This window comes from Jaculus jaculus, chromosome 2 (assembly GCF_020740685.1).
Source record: "Jaculus jaculus isolate mJacJac1 chromosome 2, mJacJac1.mat.Y.cur, whole genome shotgun sequence".
NCBI lineage: Eukaryota > Metazoa > Chordata > Mammalia > Rodentia > Dipodidae > Jaculus > Jaculus jaculus.
The window spans coordinates 82,566,394-82,589,372 of NC_059103.1; the positions used below are offsets into that span (position 1 = coordinate 82,566,394).

General features: G+C 37.5%; 1 protein-coding gene across 2 annotated transcripts in view; it reads left to right on the plus strand.

The window, feature by feature from the left end:
• Prdm5 (PR/SET domain 5) overlaps positions 1–22,979 on the plus strand; it is a 171,153-nt gene that overhangs the window by 138,416 nt on the left and 9,758 nt on the right. For both annotated transcript variants that reach the window (XM_045144457.1, XM_045144458.1), the window contains one exon: positions 18,904–19,008. In XM_045144457.1, coding sequence (XP_045000392.1) covers positions 18,904–19,008 — 105 coding nt within the window. The remainder of the gene's footprint in view (positions 1–18,903; positions 19,009–22,979) is intronic.

Below are 22,979 nucleotides of genomic sequence, written 5' to 3' on the forward strand. Positions count from 1 at the left end.
TTTGTTTATAAATAAGTTAAATTACTAGCTTTAATTGACTTGATTTTATTAATATGTAATAATGATTGCATATATTACTGAGGTACACAGTGTGATATTTCAACATAAGAATGTAGAACTTTCTTGAAATTGATGTAATGTTAGCCTGGTAGTGATCAGATAGATGTGTGCAATTAATTATGCTCCAGCCTTGGCTCTGCTTAGTACATTCTAAAGACAGCAGATTTCAGATACACAAGCTTTAGCTGGCAAACTGCAACTACAGAAAAAATTCCAAGTAAGAATAAGAACAATTGTGGAGCCCAGTAGTAGTAGATGGTAGTGGAAAACTTCTACTCAGAGGTCAAGACAGAGCATGTAATTTTCCCCCTGAGAAGCTCTTTCTTCCCTTGCTTTTAATATCACCTCATTTCTGCTGGTTTTCTGTTCTCTGTCACTCTCTTTGCTGTTCCATTTTAGTTTGTTTGAAGAATCGTTTGCTCAGCCATTTTAATTCCAATAATATCAGTGAAGTTTAAAATCTCTTGTTTTCCTAACATCTTCCTTGTTGTACCTTCCTCCCATGTTGACATGGTGGTTCCTCCCAAGTGCATTTCCTGGACGCTTAGGATACTCCAATTATGGTCCCTGTCTGACTTTGATTGTCCCTCTCCAAAACTCCATAAAGGCTGTGCAACTTTCCCCTAACTGTTCCCTCACTGCATAGCACATGACAGTGAAATTTATGTTCTTCTAAGTCTTAAAGAGTTGCAATTGGAAACATACCACATTAGTCAAAGAAAAGTTTCTTTAATCAGGAGTTCTCTGTTGAGAACTGGTTGAAGTCATTGTTCAGCAAGTTAAATAGAAACTGTCATAGTTCCTAAGACAAACTCTTTTGCTTTTATTTTTAAAATAAATTATGTGAGATAATCAAGGAAAAAAAAAAAAAAAACATGCCACTGTATTTCCAGCATGCAACACAGGGATTTGGTTTTATTCCAGTTGCTTGGAATAGCAGTAATATAAATAAATTCACTAAATATTCCATAAATAATCCTTTGAAATGCTAACTTAGCTCTAGGGAAACCAAATAGGGTTCACTGATGAAGTTTGAATTGGTCACAAACTATGATTGAGAATTTTTTAGAGGGAATGGAAGTGGGGTTAGACCATGCTCAAATCGCTGAGTGCTGTCTGCAGTATGAAGTATGCTTTATGGGCTGATGGAAAACCAGTGAAGAAGAGAATATCATAGGTTGTGCTGAGAACTGAAGTTCAAGATGGTTGTCTAGGTAGGTTCTGCAAGACTATAGGAAAATCCTATGCTGAGGCAGGAAGTCAGGGTTGATAATAAGTCCACACAAACTTTTATTGGTTTCCCAGCAAGAGAAAGAAGCAATAATCCTGCAAGTCCTCTGCTTATTGGAAATAAAAATTGAAATAAAAACAGATGTGCACTCCAAGGAACTCTATCTTTTGAACTGACTTTAAAAAATGTTATATCACATGGTTTTTTTTTCATATTATTACAAGAATGGCTTTACAGATTGAGACTAATAAAATTATAAGTCAATGCTAAGACTGTAACTGTTGTCACTGATGAACAAAATATAGGGCATGTGTTAATCAGTTTTCTATTGTGACAAAACAACCTCAGATGAACATCATGAAAGGAGAAATGGTGCACTGGGGCTTGGCGGTTTCAGAGGTTTAGGTAATGGCACATCATTGTAGACCATGGGAAGAAGAACATCATGGTGGGCAGGACTGGGTAGAGCAAAACTGCTCACTTCATGATGGCCAGAAAGGAGAGAGAGACAAGGTCACAGACAAGAGTGAAAGTACAGAATTGTGCATTCTAATACCCCCTTTAAAGGCACAAACCCAGTGACTCGAGTTTCTTCTTTCTGCTAACTCTCACTTGTACCACAGGGTAGCAAACAAGCCTTTCAAAGGTTGGATTTGGGGCATTTAAAATACAAACTAGAACAGATAATAGCACTTTTACATGGTTAAATATTTGTGGTTTTAATTCAGTTTTGAAGTCTTTGAGTTTTACATCTAGAAAGCACATAAAATGACAAGTGATCCATCCTTTCATTTAACCCTGGGAGAATATAAAGGCAAACATGTTAATGACTTGGTATGTATAACACTTATATTAAGAATGTTCCTATCTCCCTCTTTCTGTGAGTTCTTTGATGATGTTACCTTGCTTAAAATAAAGGGAGGCTGACAGCATTCACATCAAACCATTTTTCTAGTTGTTTTAGCATTTTGAGTTTTAATGCATTAATATGTAATTACTGCATATAATATGGCATAAATATATATAAAATTTACCTGAAAATGTATTTTGTTACCTAAGATTCTGATGCTTTCAAAGCAGTCTGTCTGATTTTAGGATATGTTACTGCAAACATAGAATCTACTCAACAGCTAGGAATTTATCTTTGTTATTATGATTATTGTTTGTCTATCTTTTCTTTAAATATTGGAGACCTTGTGAATATATCTTTATTAAAACAGAAAAGATAACATTTCCTCTCTCACTTTCTAATCACCTCATCCTCTGAGCCAAGAAGCTTTCACCTCACTATTACCACATGGTGTACATTGACCTGGGCAGGTCAGTTCCCTCCCCCAAGTACGGAACCCTTAAGAAGAAATCTTGCTGGCCAGCTACAGGGCCTCATTGGCTGCCCAGTGCACTGCAGGGACTCACAGGGTGTCAGCAAAGCCAAGATGTTTGTGGTCTGTAGTCCAAAGGTCTCTTCATTTCCAATGGATCCTCAAAAGTGGAGCTCCATTCTTTTAAGGGCCTGAGTGGCATAGTGCCAGAGAACTTCATCTCCCTGCCTTGGCCTTGGGTAGTCCCGTATAATTAACACAGTTGTTCCATGGGTGGATACCTGCTGAACTCTGTGAAGTTGGTATATCAACGATGAGTCTACATATCACTTTGAAGATTTATCTAAAATAAAATTCTATAAATATTCAGCAGTTAGGTTGTTCACTCCCTCACTATTATGGTATATTTAGACTTTAATAATATACTGAAAATTGAAAGGAATGTACTATACATGCTGTATGAAATTTATAAATGGAATTTTTCTTTGTTTTAAGAAAGGCAGTATACAATTAATTTTTTTAAAATAAGCAATTATTCTTAGAAAAGTAATATAATTTTTCTATCATCTTTCTAAACCAGTTTTATGCTCCTATTCTATTCAGAGAACTTTAATTTCCTCTACTTGTACAAAGTTGTCATCAATGGGTTTCAAGAACAATGCTACATAGAGGTTTATACATAATTTCCTTTTTAGTAAAGTTATCACGCTATATTTCCATAATTTGAATACATTTTCAGTTGGGAAGTAGATTCATATGCATATTGTAATGGTAAATAGAAGCAAGTAGGTGTTAAACAAATTACCCTACCTGGGGTTTCCACATATGTTCAAACACTAAGATAAGCACACTCCTAACGCATAGGTATGATAACCCACATTAAACGAATGTGAGCCTTCCGGACATTCCTGCCACTAAGATTGGAATTTGGATTTCTTTATCCCTAAAGAGTTTGCACATCAAAATGTTAATAACTTAAATGACCACTTTTCAGAATTAGTTTATTTTCTCTTACAGTTCAATATCAGAAGTAGGGCGCAGTTCAAACTGATATCAGGGCAAGGCAGTCCCCCATGGCATGGTCTAAGCTTTAAAGGACCTCTTTTTTTGTTTGTTTTGTTTTTGTTTTTTGAGGTAGGCAGTAGGGGCTCACTGGCCTAAGCTGAGCTGGAATTCACTATGTAGTCTCTGGGTGGCCTCGAATTCTTAGCAATCCTCCTTCTTCTGCCTCCCAAGTGCTGGGATTAAAGGCGTGAGCCACCATGCCTGGCTTTAAAGGGCCCCTTGGATCCAAGTCATATGTCTTAATTTCCATGTTGTGGAATTTGTAAGGTGGTTTGATTTTATTGTTGCTAGGTATTGTAATAAATTTCCTTAAAAAAGCAAAACTAAATGCTGAGGTCATTTATTTGGGCTTGAATATGAAATATAGTTACATATGTTCCCCTTTTTTTCAACCTGGGAGGCATTCTTCTTTATTTTCACTCTAAAAGAGGCATTTAGTTGTGTATCATCTGATGGCCCCAAACTATGTCCACAATGAATTAAGATCTTATTTGTCCTAAGAAACACTTGGGCTTTGGCTATCTCTTTAATTCATGTGTGACTAAATCTTTATGTGCTACTATAACCATGTTTCATTAGTGAGAAAATCACCTCTGGCTGTGATCCTAGATTCAAACATTTTTAGGCAGGCTTCAGTTCAAGTTATTCTTAGGAGTATTTAAAGATGCTACTTAGAAATGATATTCTTTACTAAACACTTGTCTGACTAGTTCTGTTAATTATAAATTACCCTTTTTATTCACAAATTAGGGTATCTTCCAGTCAGATTTTATTCTCTATATTTTCTGTTTAGTATGAAATAATTGTTTTGTATAATCTCTGTTCTTCTGTAAAGAATATTTAAATATGAATATTAAAGCTTTAATGCCATACCCCTGAGGCTAAGCTACTATTGGGAGGTTAGGTGCTGCTTGATGAGAAAGTGATTGATAATAATTTACACAAAATGTTCATATCTAAAATCCTAGCATTCAAGTAGAACTTTTGTCAGTTTAAGGCCAGCCTGGGCTTTAGTGTGAGGCTATCTCAAATAAAGAAGCAAAGGTGGGAAGGAAATAAAAAGAACAAGAAGGGAAGGGTAGAGTACAGAAAAGGGAAGATAAAGAATTTGTACAAACGAGTATTCTCCAAATGAGTTCCTTGATGTCATAATTCTGGAAAATGAAAGCAAACATTTAAAGAAATGACTTAATGTTTTCATATCATTTGGAGCCTATTAAATATAGCCATATGTTCTCTGAAGTCAACATTGTATGGAGTCAGCATAATTTATATTTGTTTATAAGTAAATATATTTAAGTTAGTTCCCTGTATCATTATGTGTTCAGGGTTGTAAGTGGAGATGATAGGAACCAGAATTGAGAAGAGGCTTCAGAAATATTTTCATCACTGACTGACTTATTTATACTGTGAAGTCCTATCAGGCAGATGGGTTGTTTTCCTAAGGTTTTTCTTTCTTGTGTGTCAAATAGTGATCTTCATTGACTCTGGGCTACTGATCAGTTGTCCTTGCTGCTAGGTTGTAGCCGTTGGATACAGTAGGTTGCTGAGTTGAGATCTGGTGTTCTGGAAGTTATAAAACAGGAGGAGGGGGATTGTAACACACTAGAGACAGTAATCAGATCCCAGTCGCTCACCCTAGGGTCAGTAGTTGAGCCTGGGGCAAGTTGTGAGTGACAGAAACTATTCATCCGTGAACCACTTTTCACCAGGACAGAACACTGTTAGTGTTCTGATATTCCTCAGTGTGTTTCTCTGTTTCAGCCCAAAGTGACAGGACTAAGAGAAACTCTTTAAACTTTAGGACTACTCTTGAGGCTCACTGAGTATCTGTCCATTTCTGTAGCCTATGGCACTAGACTTGACTGAAGTCCAAAACATCCCAGCATAATCATGAATGACACTAACTAGATCCTAGTCCAGAAACACAACAGCAGTCAGTGGAGGCCTTTCTAGAGACAACCCCAAGACTCAACATGGTTTGGACTATTTGCATTTAAACCAAACTTTGTGATTGTCTTATACCTCACAGCAATTGGTGTCCATAGTATTTATCAGCACACACACTATGAGCCCCTCACCTTTCTTGGCTATTGCTGGGGGGCTGCTGTTTCTATGTAGTGAATTAAAGTTCACTAGGACAACTTAAGTTAAAATTAGCATTTTCCTCAAATGGTGATGTGCCTGACTGCTTTGAATCTATTGTATATATTTGGCTTTGAAGAGGAATAGACTGGAGGGACTAAACATGTGTTTTTAGACACGTAAGCCGAGTTCTGCCTCAGTGCCAAGAAAATGACATTCAACCTAGAATATAGTCTTTAACATGCGGGACAGTTTATCACCAAGTAATATATGACTCAGTTACTGAATTTTGAATTTTTTAAATATTAACTTCTATTTCTATTTCCCCACTGGCAAGTCCAAAGTTAGTTCTCCAACATCTGTCTCGTTAAGAGGCATTGCCAGTGTTGGGACTCCTGAATGCTAAATGTCTGGTTTTTTTTTTTTTTTCTTCCATGCAGTCCTTCACTTAAAAAGACTCAGAAGCATGGCTACCTCCATCACTACACCCATTTAGTAACTTGCCTGCAGAGAGGTCTTTTAGAAAATGATAGCAAGAGAAAAGAGACATGTACTTACTGATACTTCTCTGCACTTTTAGCCCTCATTATGGATAAATTTTATGTGCAAAGTAAACATTATATGTTGGGCTAGAGAGATTGCTTAGTGGTTAAGGCACTTATCTGTGAAGCCTAAAGACCAAGGTTCAACTCCCTACATAAGCCAGATGCACAAGGTTGCGTTGAGTCTGGAGTTCATTTGCAATGGCTAGATGACCTTCTATATCTGCCTCTTTCTTTTACTTAAATAAATAAAATATTTTAAAAATAATTATATTAATGGGATCAACTGATAAGTGTATTATTTATGTTGATTTAACCAAGGGGATGTGACTAGTAGTAGAAACAGTCACAACTACAACTATGACTGGACATCGAAGGAGATGTGGCAGTTCTGTTCATAGAAGCCATGGAACTAGGCTAAGGAACCTTATGACATCTTTTCCTTTCTTAACAGTGGTTTGGACTTTTCTTCAAAACATTATGGCTTTTATTCAAACTCAAATTCAGTAAGCTTTCAGCTAACACTGGAACCCTTATCAATGCAAATAGGCTTTTTGTCCTTCATCTTTTTTTTTTTTTTTTTTTTTTTTTTTGAGGTAGTCTTGCTCTAGCCCAGGAAGACCTGGAATTCACTTTGCAATTTCAAGCTGGCCTCAAACTATAGCAATCTTTCCACCTCTTCCTCTCAAGTGATGCGGTTTAAGGCATGCACCTCCATGCCTGGCCTTTATTCCAGCATTTTTTGAGACTTGAAATTGGCTCACTTCTGCTTCTAGCTCCCCACCATCTCTGCAGTATGCTAACTCTGAGATATAGTTTGTATAGATATGATGTCCTCTGACTTCTGCCCACTGGTGGATGGTTTCATTTCACCTGTTGACATGAACTTGGCAGAAGTGAATGCCCTGTTGGCCTTGGGGGAATTAGCTGCGTGTGTGATAGCACCTTCCTGCTGTGTTCTTATTATTTTCCCAATTGTGTAACAGGATAAGTATGTTGTTTCATTAGAATTAGATATCCCTTTTCTGAGGCTTTGCATTGCCATAATTCCTTTCTCTAATTTACTCAGAGATGGATTACACTTGCCACCATCACATATGTCAGAAGCATGCTTGTTATTTTTGGAAGTAGGCAAGTTAAATTAATTCAGTTCTCTGTGGACTGCTTAGATATGCCTGTTAAATGTGAGGCTTATGACTATGTTGAATTTTCATTTTGTGTCATTCTTTGTACCCTTACATCAAGAATCTACATTTATAGAGCTATTTAGTATTTGCTGTCACCCATATTTTGGTATCCTTTCCCCTCTACCCTGGCACTCTCAGAAGTGAATTTAGGGCCTCATGCATCCTCACCAAGCTCTTTACCACTGAGCTACATATTCCCTGCCTCCCTCTGCACCCCGTGTTTCAAGTTGTGTGGTAATTGAATCTATTGATCAGTGGACAAGCACACTCCAAGCTTATCTAGTTCATTTGACTTGTTTGCAAATCTGTTGTGTACCTTCTAAGGATAAATGATTCACCCTAATCGTTTTGTATTTTTCATTTTTAATCCATAGTTTAATCCATAGTTTCTCACTCACCACCCAGTGCAGACCAGTGTTGATGAGTATTCTCTCAATTACATCATCTAATCATGAGAATTAATCTTGGTGGCTGTCAGGTCCTTTGTAGATAGAACTTGGAACACTTGAATTAATTCTTTAAATTTAAATTTAAATTTAAATTCTTAGTGGGAAAATGCCTTCTTAGAGAAAGTAACTAATACCCTTCTTGTAAAGTTTGTCATTGTCGTTGGTTATGTTATTGTGTCAGAGACTTTAAAGTTGTTAGGAATGCTCCACTGGTAAATTAAGCTGCTTGCAACACTTACAGAAATGTTAGGCAATCTTAAGTGTGAAAGACTGATGTTTTTTTTTTTATTAGCACATTTTTTGGGGGGGATGAGCAGAAGCAATGAAGGCAATATATAGCAAGAGAACAAGGCACTTCCATTAGCATACTGTACTCCCACAACGCTGATGGTTTACTTTCATAGTTGACTTTCATTATGTATTTTTTTCTTTGTCAGAAAATTGTTGGTCATAGCCCTCAGTCTCCTAAACAGAGGTAGAGTCTCATGTTGTTCACTGATGCTTGAACCTAGCCGGCTGTCCCCTCCTCCCTCCAAAATAAAAAATACAACTTCTGGTGGATGCTTCTGCTTCCTTCTCCCTTCTCACCTGCCACATGACTGGGATTGCATATGTCAGCCACATTGTCTGGCTTTCTCTCTGCATGCCAGGATTTCAAACTCACATACTCATGGCAAACACTTTATTCATGGAGCCCCTCAAAGGATGTTCCTTTGCAGAAGCTTCTCATTGTTCTCTGACTTCTTATCAGCAAAGACATTCTCAGCTTCCTCTAGTGCATGCTTCATGTGTATAACAAAATGCAGCCATGCAAAGTAGCACTCCCAAGTTTGGAAAAGGGCTTCTAAGATATGTCATATATTAGGATTTTAATAGCCATCAGTGCTGACTGTCTGCTATGCTTCATTTCAAGCCAGATGTATTCTCTGTGGTCAGATTGAGCTGTGAAAATGTAGTGCAGTCATCAGGAAGATGTGGTCAGAAGAATGATTCTACCCTGAAACAAATGGTCCGCAAAATAGGAGGACATTTCTTAAGTCCTGCAAGCAGTTCAGAGGGAAAGCTGCCCTGCAGCTAATGTTGTGACTCAGCAAAGGTGTAGGATGCCTGTGCTCTGTATTTATCTCCCACTCACCTCAATACCTCACCTGCTCTGCCTGTGCCGCAGAAGTTCAGACAGCACTCCTGGCTCCTAGTAACCATGTTTCCATCTGAAGCCAACCCTATGATGTCAGTAGTATTGCCATCATTCACTTAGCTCAGCAAGCCCCAAACACATCTGTTTATTAAAATAATTATGGATCATTTTTAAAATGCCAAAGTCCATGCTACAAAATCATCACCTCTTTGGAATAGGCCATAAGAATCAGAACTTTTGAAACTCCCTAGTGATTTTCATGTTTGAGCAAGTGTGGGGCCAAGGTGTAGTCTGACCAAGAGTTGCTCTCTCTTAGCTGGGCTAGAGAGCACCTTCCTGCTCCCGAGTGCTAACCCCATGAGGGAAATAAGTACCCCAACTGAATCAGGCTCTGCTCGCAGGGACAGAGAGAAGGGAAAGGGCTTTGAATGTGCAGCCAGTGGTAGGCTTGAACTGAGGCCTTATTTTAATTCCATCTTCCTGATACAATTGAGTAACCTTGGACATATTTTTAAAATACAGCATCTTAACCTGTAAAGGGAGAATAACCATAGCAAATTTTCTTTGCTTAACAATTAAATGGAAAAAGTTTTAAAATGTTTCTAGCACTTGGCCAGCTCACATGAAGCAGACAGGGAATGCAGTAGTGCGGTGGTAGTGGGGTGTCATGGGAGGTGGGGTAGGGGGAAAATAGAGGTGGTCACCAACACTGCTGCTATTGTGATTACCACTGTGATGAGAGCAAGTGATAACCTTCCAGCAGAAAAGACCCAATCACAGGTTCTCACCTGTGGTTGCACTTTAGGAGCATCTGGGGAGCTTCAAACTTTCTGGGGTATGGGGATAGGGGATAGGCTCCAAGTATCAGGGATCATTAAAACATGTCCAAAGCAATGTGAATGCACAGGCAGGCTTGACATCCAGTGGTCTACAAGTCAGGGCAATATGAGAGTAGTGTTTATTTTGCTGAGTTGTGTCTGTCCCAAATAGGCTAATTCCCATCATGCTTGTAGCCCCATAAGAACAAGGAGTGTTTTAAAATTAAACACATTTATTTGTGGGGGCTAGAGATATGGCTCAGCACTTAAGGCTCTTGCCTGCAAAACCTAAGGGGCCAGGTTCGATTCCCCAGTCGTTTTACTTCCACGCATTACTGGAGGGGGGTGGACCCCTTGACCAGATACCTCCTTACAACACTCTAATATCAGAATTAGATTCTATTTTCTGTACTTCTTTTTAGTTTTGTACATGTGGGTTGTACAGCTCATTTTCCTAGTTTATATAAAGTATGTTTTCCATTAGCTGCAATGCAAAGCCAATTATAAATGTGTTGTATAGAAACCTGCTTTAAATCTCCCCCTAGCTCTCAAAGGCTTCCCTAAGAGTTACAGGTCTTAGGTGCATTGGTTACTAGTCTGTGGGTGTGGTTTGTCACATGCTGAAAGATCACACTGGCGATAAAAATGAGATGGGGAGTCAAAAGCCCCAAGAGCTGTAAACATCTGTGAGGGTTTCTAGGCAGGGCTGCTTGTTAGAGGAGCTCCGTGCTGATTGTGTGCAGCTGCTGGGGCATGTGCTTTCAGGAACGGGGCTATTAGGAGGGGCTCTTAGATATATGGCCTGCTGTCCTATGGGCCGTGGATCTGTCCTGTTAGCTGTGTGTAATAGGAACCCAAGGGGCCATACTCATACACCTTCCTCTGAATCACAGGTCTGAGTCTGTTGCAAATTTTATATATTATAAAATTTGGTAAGCATCTTTTGACTATAGAGTCACTCTCACTAATCAAAGATGGCTCAGCAGTTAGTCACTTGCTTGCAAAGCTTATTGCTTGGGTTTGCATACCCAACATAAACATAAATCTGGATCCAAAATGTGTCACAAGCCTCTGGTGTTCACCTGCAGTTAGTAAGAGACCCTAGCATGTCCACACAAAACACGTGTAAATAAAAAAATAAATAACTTTTAAAAAGTGCATGAGTTTCAGGCTCTGGCACATTGAGGGGCATAGAGGAAGATAGACTCATGGTTGGTGGTCTGGGCAACTCAGGGTCTTGAGGCTCTGACATATGAAATACTGTGGGAGGTAGAGATGATGACCTAATTACCCTGCCATACAAGTCTGATTAGTCCAGGCACATGTGGAGGCTGGCCTTGGGATATCAACTGTTCAACAGGCTGAGATTTTTATGGCTGATAACTATCCCATCATCAGAGCTTGGGTCATCTCTAAGCAGCTGAGGTGGCTTAAGGTTTATAAAGCCTATCATCTTGATACACAAGAAGGTTCTCCTAGAAGAGGAAGAGGATCTGGGAATAAGAGCTGTGATTTCAATTTCTAGAATTGCATGAAAGCAGTCTTTTTAAGGTCTTTTAACTTTTTATAAGGAAATTTCAAACTTCCAGAAGTAGAGAGAATCCAGATGGATGCTCAGCCACATCAAGCAAATATTTTTTCTATTTACCATTTATAACCTCCCCAATTATATGCAATCCAAGGTTTTGGTTATAATTCTGGTGGCTGGAATCCTTTATATGAGGTGTGCATTAGAATATTTTACTAGATGATGATAAAATTAAATCATAGGTATCTTATGAGCAAGGACATTTTTATTCTAGACTAGTGCAATTCAAACCGTGGCTTGAAAAACAGTAGCAGCTTGTAATTTCTTATTTCTGGCCTGTAATAGGTAAGGAAAGGTGAGGAATGTTTAGAACATTGTAGCATTTGCATTGTTGTGACATTTAAGTGCATAATAATTGCTCATTTTTTATTATTTTTATATCCAATGATTCATATTTTTTACATTTTATAAAAATTCTGTTCTAAGACAGATTGATGGAACCATGATATTTCAATACAAATAGTTTGAAAAGCACTGTTCATATAGTGCTTTTGTGCTTTGGCCCTTCTAGAACTTTAGCCCCTGTCTAGAGATATTTTGGGTTGTCACAACTGGGATGAGTGGAGGGTATGCTAGTGACATCTAGTGGATGCAGAGGAAGTTTCCAGTATTATCCAGATTGAGAAAGCCTGCCATAGACCGCAGTGGAAATTTTCATCTGCTCTAGGCATGATCTATAGAAGAAGGTTTATGTGAATCTCGCCATGGTCTAAGTTGAAAGAGTTTCACCTGATTTCATGTGATCTTCTCACTGTAGGCTCCATGTTCCACACTGAAAATTAATAAGATGCTTTACAGATGACAAGGTTTGAAAGATATATTTCCCAGGTCCTTTGAAAGTATATTGCAGCCCTTGAGTTTTAAAGTTGCCTATTCCATAAGTTCCACTGTTTGTAGTTTGTCTAGCAAGAGATTAACCACTGTTGGGGCAGCTGAGAAAATGAGAAGGTCAGGTACTCTTGTATATATTCATGGTTCTGCTGAACAGGAAAGTTAGGGCTGTGAAAACTCAGGAATGTTCTAGCCCAGGCAAGGAAGAGATCCTCCAAGTTTGCAGATAAAGATATGGGAATAGGGATCTCTCTCTTCCTAGCACCAGTTATCATATACCCTGTAGCTCTCACCCTTTCTCTTCTTGATGTATTTACTATATGAGGGTTGGTATTTCTGGCTTGTTAGCAGTAACATGAAGTTAGTAAGGAAAAGCAGAGAGTTACCTTTATGAGCGAGAAAATGTATTTCCTCCTTTCTTAGTTCATTTGGCTCTTTCGATTTTGAAATGAGTGACATCACTGCTTGGCTCTGTCATTTAAGAGCCTTACTGGAGCAGGAATTCTGTAGCACTTGGAATTGCTTTCACACTGTTTGTTGTGAATTAGAAGCCTTTCAGGGGTGAGTATTAGAGTTTCTTCCAAGGAGCACTAAAGACAGTCTGATATTTGTCGGGAACCTCATCCATTCTTATAATGTTTTAAGTAAATGTATAGACTTCATGCAAGAACTAGGGGAAAAGAAAAAAGAGAAGGGCACACACAACTACTTCCCCCCAGACTTCACTATGATACTAAGGACTAAGAAAGCCTTTCTGTCTAGACTGACATGGAAAGGTGATTGTGGGGGCTTATGAGCTTTCCCTTCCAGCAAAACCACAAAAATGGCCTGGCTTCCAGTGGTTTTAAGTAGAGAAGAAGAAAGCTAGGGATACTGGAAGAATGCTGAATCAAATGTGCCTCTTTTTATTCTGTGATTTTCAAACATTTTCAATTAACATGATAAATTACATCCCTTTCTTTTCTGCTATAACACATGATGGTGATCTGACTTGCCATGTCTTTTGAAAGAAAAATAAGGAAATATAGCACCAGTGACATTTGTAAGTGAAGCATACTGAATTAATCTACAGTAGTATCTATAAACATTTCAACAGTATCACTGTGTGTGTGTGTGTGTGTGTGTGTGTGTGTGTGTGTGTGCGCGCGCGCGCATGTGTGTGTGTGTGTGTGTGTGTGTGTGGTTTATTATTCAGTTTGAGCCAATGCTTAGCCACAGCTTCAAAACAGAAGGCAAGTAGCCCCATCCCTCCCCAGTGCTCAGTATCCCAGAGCCATTCCTAACAGGGCGCACTTACTTACATAGACCCTCCTATGATAAATCTTGGAAAGGAACAAGAGGGGTATTATTAATCAGTGAATCCCCAGGCCTTAATTTGCACTCATCTGTCTTCCTGGAAACTTCTCTTGCTCTGTGAGGTCGTATTTCAGCACTTATCACCATGTTTTACCTTGTTCCTCTGCCGCCTCCCTTCCTCACCCCCTTGGTGTGATTCCTTTTTCTTTATTGTTCTTTAAATGAAATGTTCAGAGGAAAGCCTTTCTTTTTTTCTTCTTGTATACTTCATAGCACTATGTTTTAAATGTGTCTTAAAATATAATTTTAAGTAAAACAGTTATGTAATGAGAGTATAAATAAGCAGTCCCAGCAATGTTTTTGAGAAGCAATGGAATATTTGAAGAAATAAGTAGGCGCCAACCATAATAAAATATGTTTTAAAAAAGAGATTGTGTTTCTGCAAACTAGAGGGAAATAGCACTAAAAACACATCATCATGTTTGTTGAACTATAAAGAAAATCCAATAATTTTCCCTAATAGCTGAAGATTTGCTTAAATATGATTTTATGTCTTTAAAACTGTATGTGTATTTACTTCCCTGGGGTCCCATGTACACAGTGTATTCTGGGGAAAGGCCCAGTGTAGAACACCTATTAATGCTGCATGAAGCAAAGCAAATAGCAAGCATGTGAACCTGGAAAACTGTGAAAGTGACTTGGATCCACCTGACAGTATCGTTCTCTTGAGATTTGGTTTTTAGTATTGTCAAGAAAAAGAAGACAAGCTGTATGTTGAGGTTTAGTGTAAGATGAAATCACATTCCAGGATAGTGTTGGGGCCCTAGAAAGGCTAAAGGTCATACTAAGGATTGGAATGATCTGCCTTTGGCAAAGGTTGACGCTTGAGTACATAATTAATTTGGAGTAATTGTATTGTATTGTATTGTATTGTATAAATAGTATTTATAAACCTAGTCCTTTTTTTTAAATGAGTTGGCGTTCATCTTTAAAATACTTGCCTGGCTAGAAAACCTATACATATCAAATGGCCTTTGGTTGATAACATTTTGGAAAACGTGACAGGGACTTTCTTCTTGAGGGCCATAGTAAAACTTACAACAAAGACTTTTTAAAATAGTTTTTTTTTTTTAATTTTTATTTATCTATTTGAGAGAGAGAAAGAGAAAGAGAAAGAGGCAGACAGAGTGAGTGAGAATGGGCACGTCAGGACCTCCAACCTCTGCAAATGAACTTTAGACATATGTGCAACCTTGTCCATCTGGCTTATGTGGGTACCAAGGAATTGAACCTGGGTCCTAAGGCTTCACAGGCAAGTAGCTTAATTACTAAGCAATCTCTCTAGCTCAGGATAAATATTTTTAGATAAAATGGATATAAATATTAATAGATATGAAAAAGTAATATTGTCATTAAAGAAGTTAAATGAAATTTAAAAAGAAGAAATACTTCTTGAAATTAAAAATGTATTAAGAGAAATTAGAAGTAGAACTTACCTTCTTAAAGAGTACATTATTAGCTGTAGACAGTTCTAAAAATTTCATAAAGTACAAAATAAAAGCAAGAAAATGGCAAGGAGATAAAGGGACAAAAATTACAACGAGTCTGTCATATACCTGAAATGATTTATAGATTTTCATTCAGTTGCAAATGAGAAATGAAATCATTTTTAGTCAAATAAGACTTTATGAGCAACAGATACTTATAAGATGAAATATATGATAAACAAGAAGAGTGTAGAAATTGTGAAGCTTATATGAAGGTAAGCCAGAGTGGTTATGTAAAATACCAATGATTCCATGGACTTAATGCATGTGTTTGCCTTAAACCCGTATGTTGACATACTAACCCCCAAGGAAGTAGTATCAGGAGATGTTCCCATTGGTCCATAACAATAAAGTCATGAGAGACGATTCCATGAATCAGCTGGTGTCCTACTAGAAGGAGACTAGGGTTTGTCCCTTGTGCCACGTGAGAACAGGCAGCTTACAACCCCAGAATGGTTAGTTCTCCATCAAAACCTTTCTGTGCTGGCGCCCTGTTCTTGGACGGTCATGTTGCAGAACAATGAGAAATAAATTTCTTATAATTATAAACTAGTATTAATTATTTTCTGTTAGCAACCCAAACTGAGATGCATATTAAAAATTTAGATTTACAGTAGAGGGCTGGCGAGAAGGTTAGATGGGTAAAGTGTTTGTCATGTAAGCACGGGCACCTGAGCTCAGATCCTCAGTACCATGTAAAATGCCAAGCATGATAGCATGTGTTTGTAATCCAAGCATTAGTGAGATGGAGAATGCAAATCCCTGAAGCTCTTTGGTTAGCTGGTCTAGCTAAATCAGTGAGCTCTCACTGAGAAACTGTCTCAAAAAGTCAAGTGGAAAGTGACTGAGGATACCTGATGCCAATCTACACTCTCCCCATACTTAAAAACATGTGTGCATTAGCCTCCTGCACACGAACCCATATACATACATGTATACACATACATACTGCAAGTGTATATAGTACTCCTGTAATCTAACATGTAAAATAAGCACAAGGAAAGACATACAGAAAGATTTACATAGCATTAAATATAATGTTAAAAAGTTAAAAATATACACTTAAATGTTAGATAATACAGTTTATATTCCTAAAATAATACAAGAGGGAATTGGTCATGTAGAAACACAAGAACATAGGAGGAAAACTTAGAAAACAGGATGGACGTGAAACGCAAAACAAATGTTAGAGATACAATCAAATATATCAGCAAACAAGTCTAGAAAGATAAAAGTAGTCTTTTAAATAAAATATTATTAGACTAGGTGTTATGGTTCATACCTTTAACCCTTGCATTCAGAGGCTGAAGTAGAAGAATCATCATGAGGTCAGGGATAGGCTACAAAGCAAGTTTCATGCCTGCCTCCAACAAGTAATAATAATAATAATATTAAAAACAAACTTTGAGGGCCACAAAAATCAGTTAAAATCCAGCATACTTCTTACATGTAAAAATACAGACCAAAAGCAAAAATATGGTTACAGCATTCAAATACTAATTTTACAAAGCTTTTATAAGCCTATTACAATTATATGAATGTTAAGGTAAAAAGAATAATTGCCAATTAAGAGACTAACTTCAACATGAAGAAAGGTGTTGCTTTATAAAAGCATAACAATACAGTTCCTGACTTACTGATGGCTCAACTTTACAATGATGCAGATGTTGAATGTATTCTGTAAACCCTTCTAGAAATCAGGGATTATGATGTTCTGTGGGCCAGCCTTATGCTGAGGGCTAAGATGCTCCTTCTCAGTGCTGCTCAGTGTCAGTGAGCATCCTTATCACCAGCAAAGTGATTGCGAGGTCAACAACACCCATGATATGCTATGTAGCTAAGCTGTGAGCTTTGACAAGGTTAGGTATTTTAAATATGCTATCCACTTGTGATAAATTTATTGGAATGTAACCCATGGTAAATTGGGTAGCACTATAAGTTTTAAATTTGCATATAACTGTACCTAGTGAAACTTTCAAATTTGTAAGATACAGTGAAGAATGTACTTGACTCAGAATGAGCAAATGTTACAGTGAGGAAGTTGGGGATATCAGCATATACATCTTTATGTGGAATACCTGACTCCTTCATATAGCTAGAAAGTATGTCTGACTTACTACATCCACTTTTATGATGTCTAAAGGAATGTATCTTTAATATTAATATGGATATGAGAAAGGAAATCAAAGACATATTAACTCAACCATTCCATAGTATTTATAATAATAGTTCTCAAGTCATATATTTGAAAAAAATTCTCATCGCCAAGTTTTTAAAATCTGAACAAATATTTTCACTGGTATACTAAGTAGTAACCTGCCTGCCAATGAACAGAACAATGTTACTTGGCTATTTCACAATTTAGTCTGACTAAACTGATGATAAAGTTCCTAGTATCAAAGGTGAGTGTGATAATTTGAATGTAAAATGCCCCCCATAGTCCCATGTGTTTGTGATTAAGCCTCATACTCAATCCCCAGCTGGTAGGGCTTCTGCAAGGTGGAGCTTTGCTGGGAGGTGTGTCATTGTAAGCAGACCTTGAAGCTTATTATTCTAGTCTTACTTTGGTGAGAACTAGGTAGTTCTCTCTTGTTACTGCCTCCCAGATGACATGACAAGATGTGATGTCTAGCCTCTACTCATACCATGCTTTCTCCACTATGATGAAACTTTCCCTCAAAACTGTAAGCAGTAATAAACTCTTTCCACCCATAACATGCTTCTGGTCTGGAGTTTTGTACCAAATTAAAGAGTAACTGTTAATATGAGGTTCTTTTTCTCTTTCCTTTGAAATATAGCTTAAAAGAGTCTATAACCAACAGCTAAAAATGTAAATCAATAGATAAATGCCTGATTTAGAAATACTAATTTAGATTTCATAAAATAGAAGGTGCTTGCTTATGAAGCTTAAGGAATCATGTCTAGGACTCATGTTCAACTTTCCAGGTCCCATGTAAGCCAGACGCACAGTGATGCAAATGCACAAGGTCACACGTGCTCACAAAAGGGTGCACATGTCTGAAGTTTGATTGCAGTGGCTGGAGGCCCTGGTGCACCAATTTTCTTTCTCTCCTCACCCCCTCACTCTCACATAAAAAGGGTAGTCTGTTGGTCTTGTCTCAAAAAAAAAAAAAAAAACCTGAGCTCTATCTTTTGAAACTTACTACAAAGGCAAGCGACTTAACTGCTAAGCCTTCTCTCTAGCCCTCAATTTTGATATATTTTAATTTCTAATATCTAATATTTTTCCCTGGTATAATGTTATTGTATAAAATCTAAATTAGTATTTCTAAGTTGAAATTGTGGTTTTAAAGTTTTCAGTCCCACTGTGGCTAAATGATTTATACTATCTAGCTTAGGGATCCTCAGCTTTATTGGTTGGCAAGGCTCAAAGTAAGTAAAGTTTCATGGCACTTCAGACCAAAAGAAATAACTTAAATTTTGATAATAGCACTTGCCATAACACCAACTTTGCGAAGATATTACTGAAGGAAATACACACTTTCCTACTACTGTAGTGACAAATGCCCTGGTCATCCTCCTTTGCTTGTATCACAGTGTATGCAAATGTTGATTATTAGTACTTCTTGTGAAATTTTGAAACAGCTCATATAACCCCCATGAATTTACTGAAGCCCCCACTGACCTTGATGAAACCACCTTTGCTCAAAATTCCCCTTATGAGGAGGATTTCCTGCCTCCTTAACTCATTAACATTCTTGATACTCTTCTCATGTCATGCAGGAGAAACCATACAAGTGCTCAGAATGCAGCAAGGCCTTCAGCCAGAAACGGGGCCTGGATGAGCACAAGAGGACGCACACTGGAGAGAAGCCCTTTCAGTGTGATGTGAGTTTGAGTTCTCTTTTTTCTCTGGTATCCTCCAATAATAGGATTATGGGTGTGTGTTATACACATGCATACATGATTCTACCCACATGTGCAAATCTATGTGTTATAGTCAACTTCATGTTGCTGACCAAATCAGTTTATGGGAGGACAAGGATTATTTTGGCTTAAAGAATTGTGAGGAAGCTCCATGATGGCAGGGGAAAATGTGACATGGGCAGAGGCTGAGCAACATCAGATGGACAATAGAAGCAGGACAGTGTGCCAAACACTGCCAAGGGGAAGCTGGTATAACACTCATAAACCTATCTCCAACAACACACCTCCAACATGGTTCCAATTCGCAAATTGCCATCAGCTTGGAATCAAGCATTCCAAATATATAAGTTTATGTGGGACACCTGAATCATAAAACTACATTCTGATTACCATGCATGACATAAAACGCTTTGCGTTCAGTTCAACTATAAAATTTCCCATAGTTTTTATAAATCCCAAAGTTGTTCAAGTATCTTCATAGTCCAAGTTTAACTGAGCCGTAATGCCAAAAAACAAAACAACAATAACAGCAACAACAAAAAACCATAATGACACAGAAAAAACATTCATACTGCAAAAGATGACACTGGGCATAGCAAAGAAGCATTTAACCAATACAAGTTTTAAAACAGAGAAAACATTAAATTCTGTAACTCTAAGCTCAACAACTCTAACTAGTGATGAATCTATGAAGTTCAAATTCCACCTTTCCGCTTGGGCTCTACACAGCCTGGGGAACCAGACCATCAGCTTTTCTTAGTAGACATCCCATCATTCCGGCAGCTCTGTTGGGTCTCCACTGCAACCCACAGTCCATCCTCATGGCTCCATTGGGTCTCCATGCAGGGACTTCCAACCACCCTGCCTCACATTGTCCATAGCCATTTGCAAAAAGAAAAAAAAGAAAAAAAGAAAGAAAATTCAATGATCCTTCTTTCCTGCAATTATTATACTCCATACTAACAGATAGGCTATGAACTTGTTAATCCTTGGAAGGAAATAAAACCAACTTTGAAGATCAGGACACTCCTTTAGCATTCAGGTCCTTACTTTTAGAAGATCCTTCCTGCTGTCCCAGTGCAGGTCAGCTGACCCAATATCAGTAGTTTAATCTCTCAGACATTTGCAACTGATAGCACAGCAGTTTCTGCCCAGAGATTTCCTTCTTTCTGTGCTCTATTTGCTCACACCATTCCATTTGGATGCAGTGCAGCCCTGTACAAGTTCTTAAGTCTTTCAGCTCTGACCAGAATAGCCCATCAAGCTGTATTCACAGCATTGCAAGGCATTTCTTAGGCCAAGTTTTCAAATCCTTCCATATTCTTCCTACAAATCAGTTCCAAAAGGCCAAAAACCACAGAGTTAGGTTTCAGGCAGCAAGAACCCCACTTCTCACTATGAATTTTACTGTAAGAGTTAGCGTAATGATTTCAGTTAGTTAAATTCACTGCTACTTGGTGGGGGGCATTTTTATAAAGGCAAAACCTATCTGAATGTTCTAATTGGACATCTTAAATCATCTTTTATATATTTTGAATATGTTTGTTGAATATTTCCTTAGCTAAATTGTTCTGTGATGTTGTTTTTAACTATAATTATATGATCATTTTTCTATTTCTGTGAGTTCAGACTTCTCCAATAATCATTTGTAGCTGAGGCCAATGTTAAGTGCCTCCTAATGCAGTCTGCGCAATGTAGCACTGACTGTCATTGTTCCAGAATCTTGTCCTCTTCACCTACTTTCCTGTCTTCCACTCTCCCCACAGTCAGGTTCCTGCTAATGTCTCAAGCCCTCACACTTTCCTATGACATCCATTATCTAATATGTGTGTTTGCCATGCAGTCCTTCTGCCCAGTTGACATATATATATATATATATATATATATATATATATATATATATATATATATATATATATATATTGCAAAAATAGTCATGCCACTTTAAAATATAGACTTCAGGGGTGGGGTGATGTCTCAGTGGGTAAAATGTTTCCATGAGAATCTGAGTTTTGATCACCAGTACCCATGGAAAAATGCTGAGTGTGGTGGTTGGCACCTATAATCCCAGCTCTGGGAAGGCAGGACAGGAAGATCTCTATGGCTTACTGGTGCAGTAGTCTGAATAGGTGAACTCTGGGTATAGAGAAAGACCTTAACTCAAAAAATAAGATGGCGAACAATTAAAGAATATACCTGATATAAATATTTGCCTTTTATACACAGACATGTATGATCCCACCATGAATGTATACTCATAAGAACATGCACACACATGTACATGAACATCACACACATATAGATGTCCAAAAAGCATGGAGCTTAATGGCATTTAGTACATTGGCAGTGTTGTACAGTCACCACAATTATTTGGTTCCAAAACATTATTTCTTTGGGGTACATATCTAGGAACAGAATTGCTAGGCCATACAGTAAATCTGTGTTTCACTCCAAGGAAACCCAAACTGTTTGCCACAGGAATATTTTCTGTTCCCATTAGCAGTGTATGAGGATTCCAGTTTTTCCTCCTGTTGTCAGTGCTCTTATCCTGTTGGCTTTGTTTTGTCTTTCAGGATTATAGTCACGTTGCCTAGTGTGAAGGGTCTCCTTGTAGTTTAGATTTACCTTCCCCTCAGGACTACTGATACTAAGCATCTCTGTGTGAGCTCATTGGCCTTATGTCTGTCTTCTCTAGACAAATATTTATTCAAATGCTTCCCATTTCAAAATTGTATGCTGTGTCTTTTTGTTGTTGAGTCACAAGTGTTCTTTATGAATGTTTGATATTAGACCTTTATCAGATGTTTAAGTAACATATGCTTTAACTCATTCTGTAAGTATCCTCTTTACCTTCCTCATAAATACCTTTGATGCATGAAAGATTTTAATGTCAATAGAGCCTACTTTATGTATCTTTTCCTGAATTTTCTCATACTTTGATGCTACATATAAACTGTTGCCAAGTCCATGGACCTGAAACTTGACCTATTTTTTTTTTTATGTTTTAACATTTTATTTTATATTTTTAACATTTATATTGAGGTCTATGATCTATTTTGAGTTAATTTTATATGGTTTGTATATTAAATGAAAATGGTATTAGAGCTTATTAAATGTTTTTCTGTATCCATTGAAATGTATTATTTCTCTTGTTCTGTTAATTTGATATATTTCCCTGCTTGATTTTCTTATTTGAACCACTATTGCTATCCTAAGAAATCCTACTTGGTCATGCCTTAGTATTCTTTCAATAGACAGCTTGTGTTTTGCTTTTCTGTCTGTGGCCTTTTGCATCTAGATTCACTAGTGCTGCAGGGATTTTTTCTTTATACAATTTTTGTCTGATTTTCATATCTGTGTAATGCTAACCTTACAAAATGAGTTTACAAGTCCCCTTAACCCTACTTCCTTGAGTTAAAAATTAATATCAATTCTTTAAATGTTGGTTAGAATCCATCTAGGAAATTCTCTAGTCCTATGTTTTCCTTTGTTGAAATTACGTTTTGTAATTTAATATCTTCATTTTGCATAGATCTGCTGAGTCCGTTTCTTCTTGAGTCAGTTTTGGTAACTTTTATTCTTCAAAAACTTTTACAATTCCTGAAAGTTGTCTAATCTGCTGCATGCCATGCATCTTTCAATGCTCTCTTCTAATCCTCCTGGCTTTAGGCTTTGAAGTTACATTCTAAAGTGACTTATTTAAGTGTAAACATAATTATGTTCTTTTTAATGTCAGGGGATGAAAATTATAGAATATTGTTACCTACTTGCTGAAAATTATCTTTCTTATTCATTTCATCTTTTAATCCTCTTTTGTCATCTGTAGTCTTATATGTGTTTCGTACTAGCAGAAAATGACAAACATTTTCCCCTGGGGTGATGCTAACACACATCTTTACCCCAGATGACAGACTGAAGGATAATCACACCAA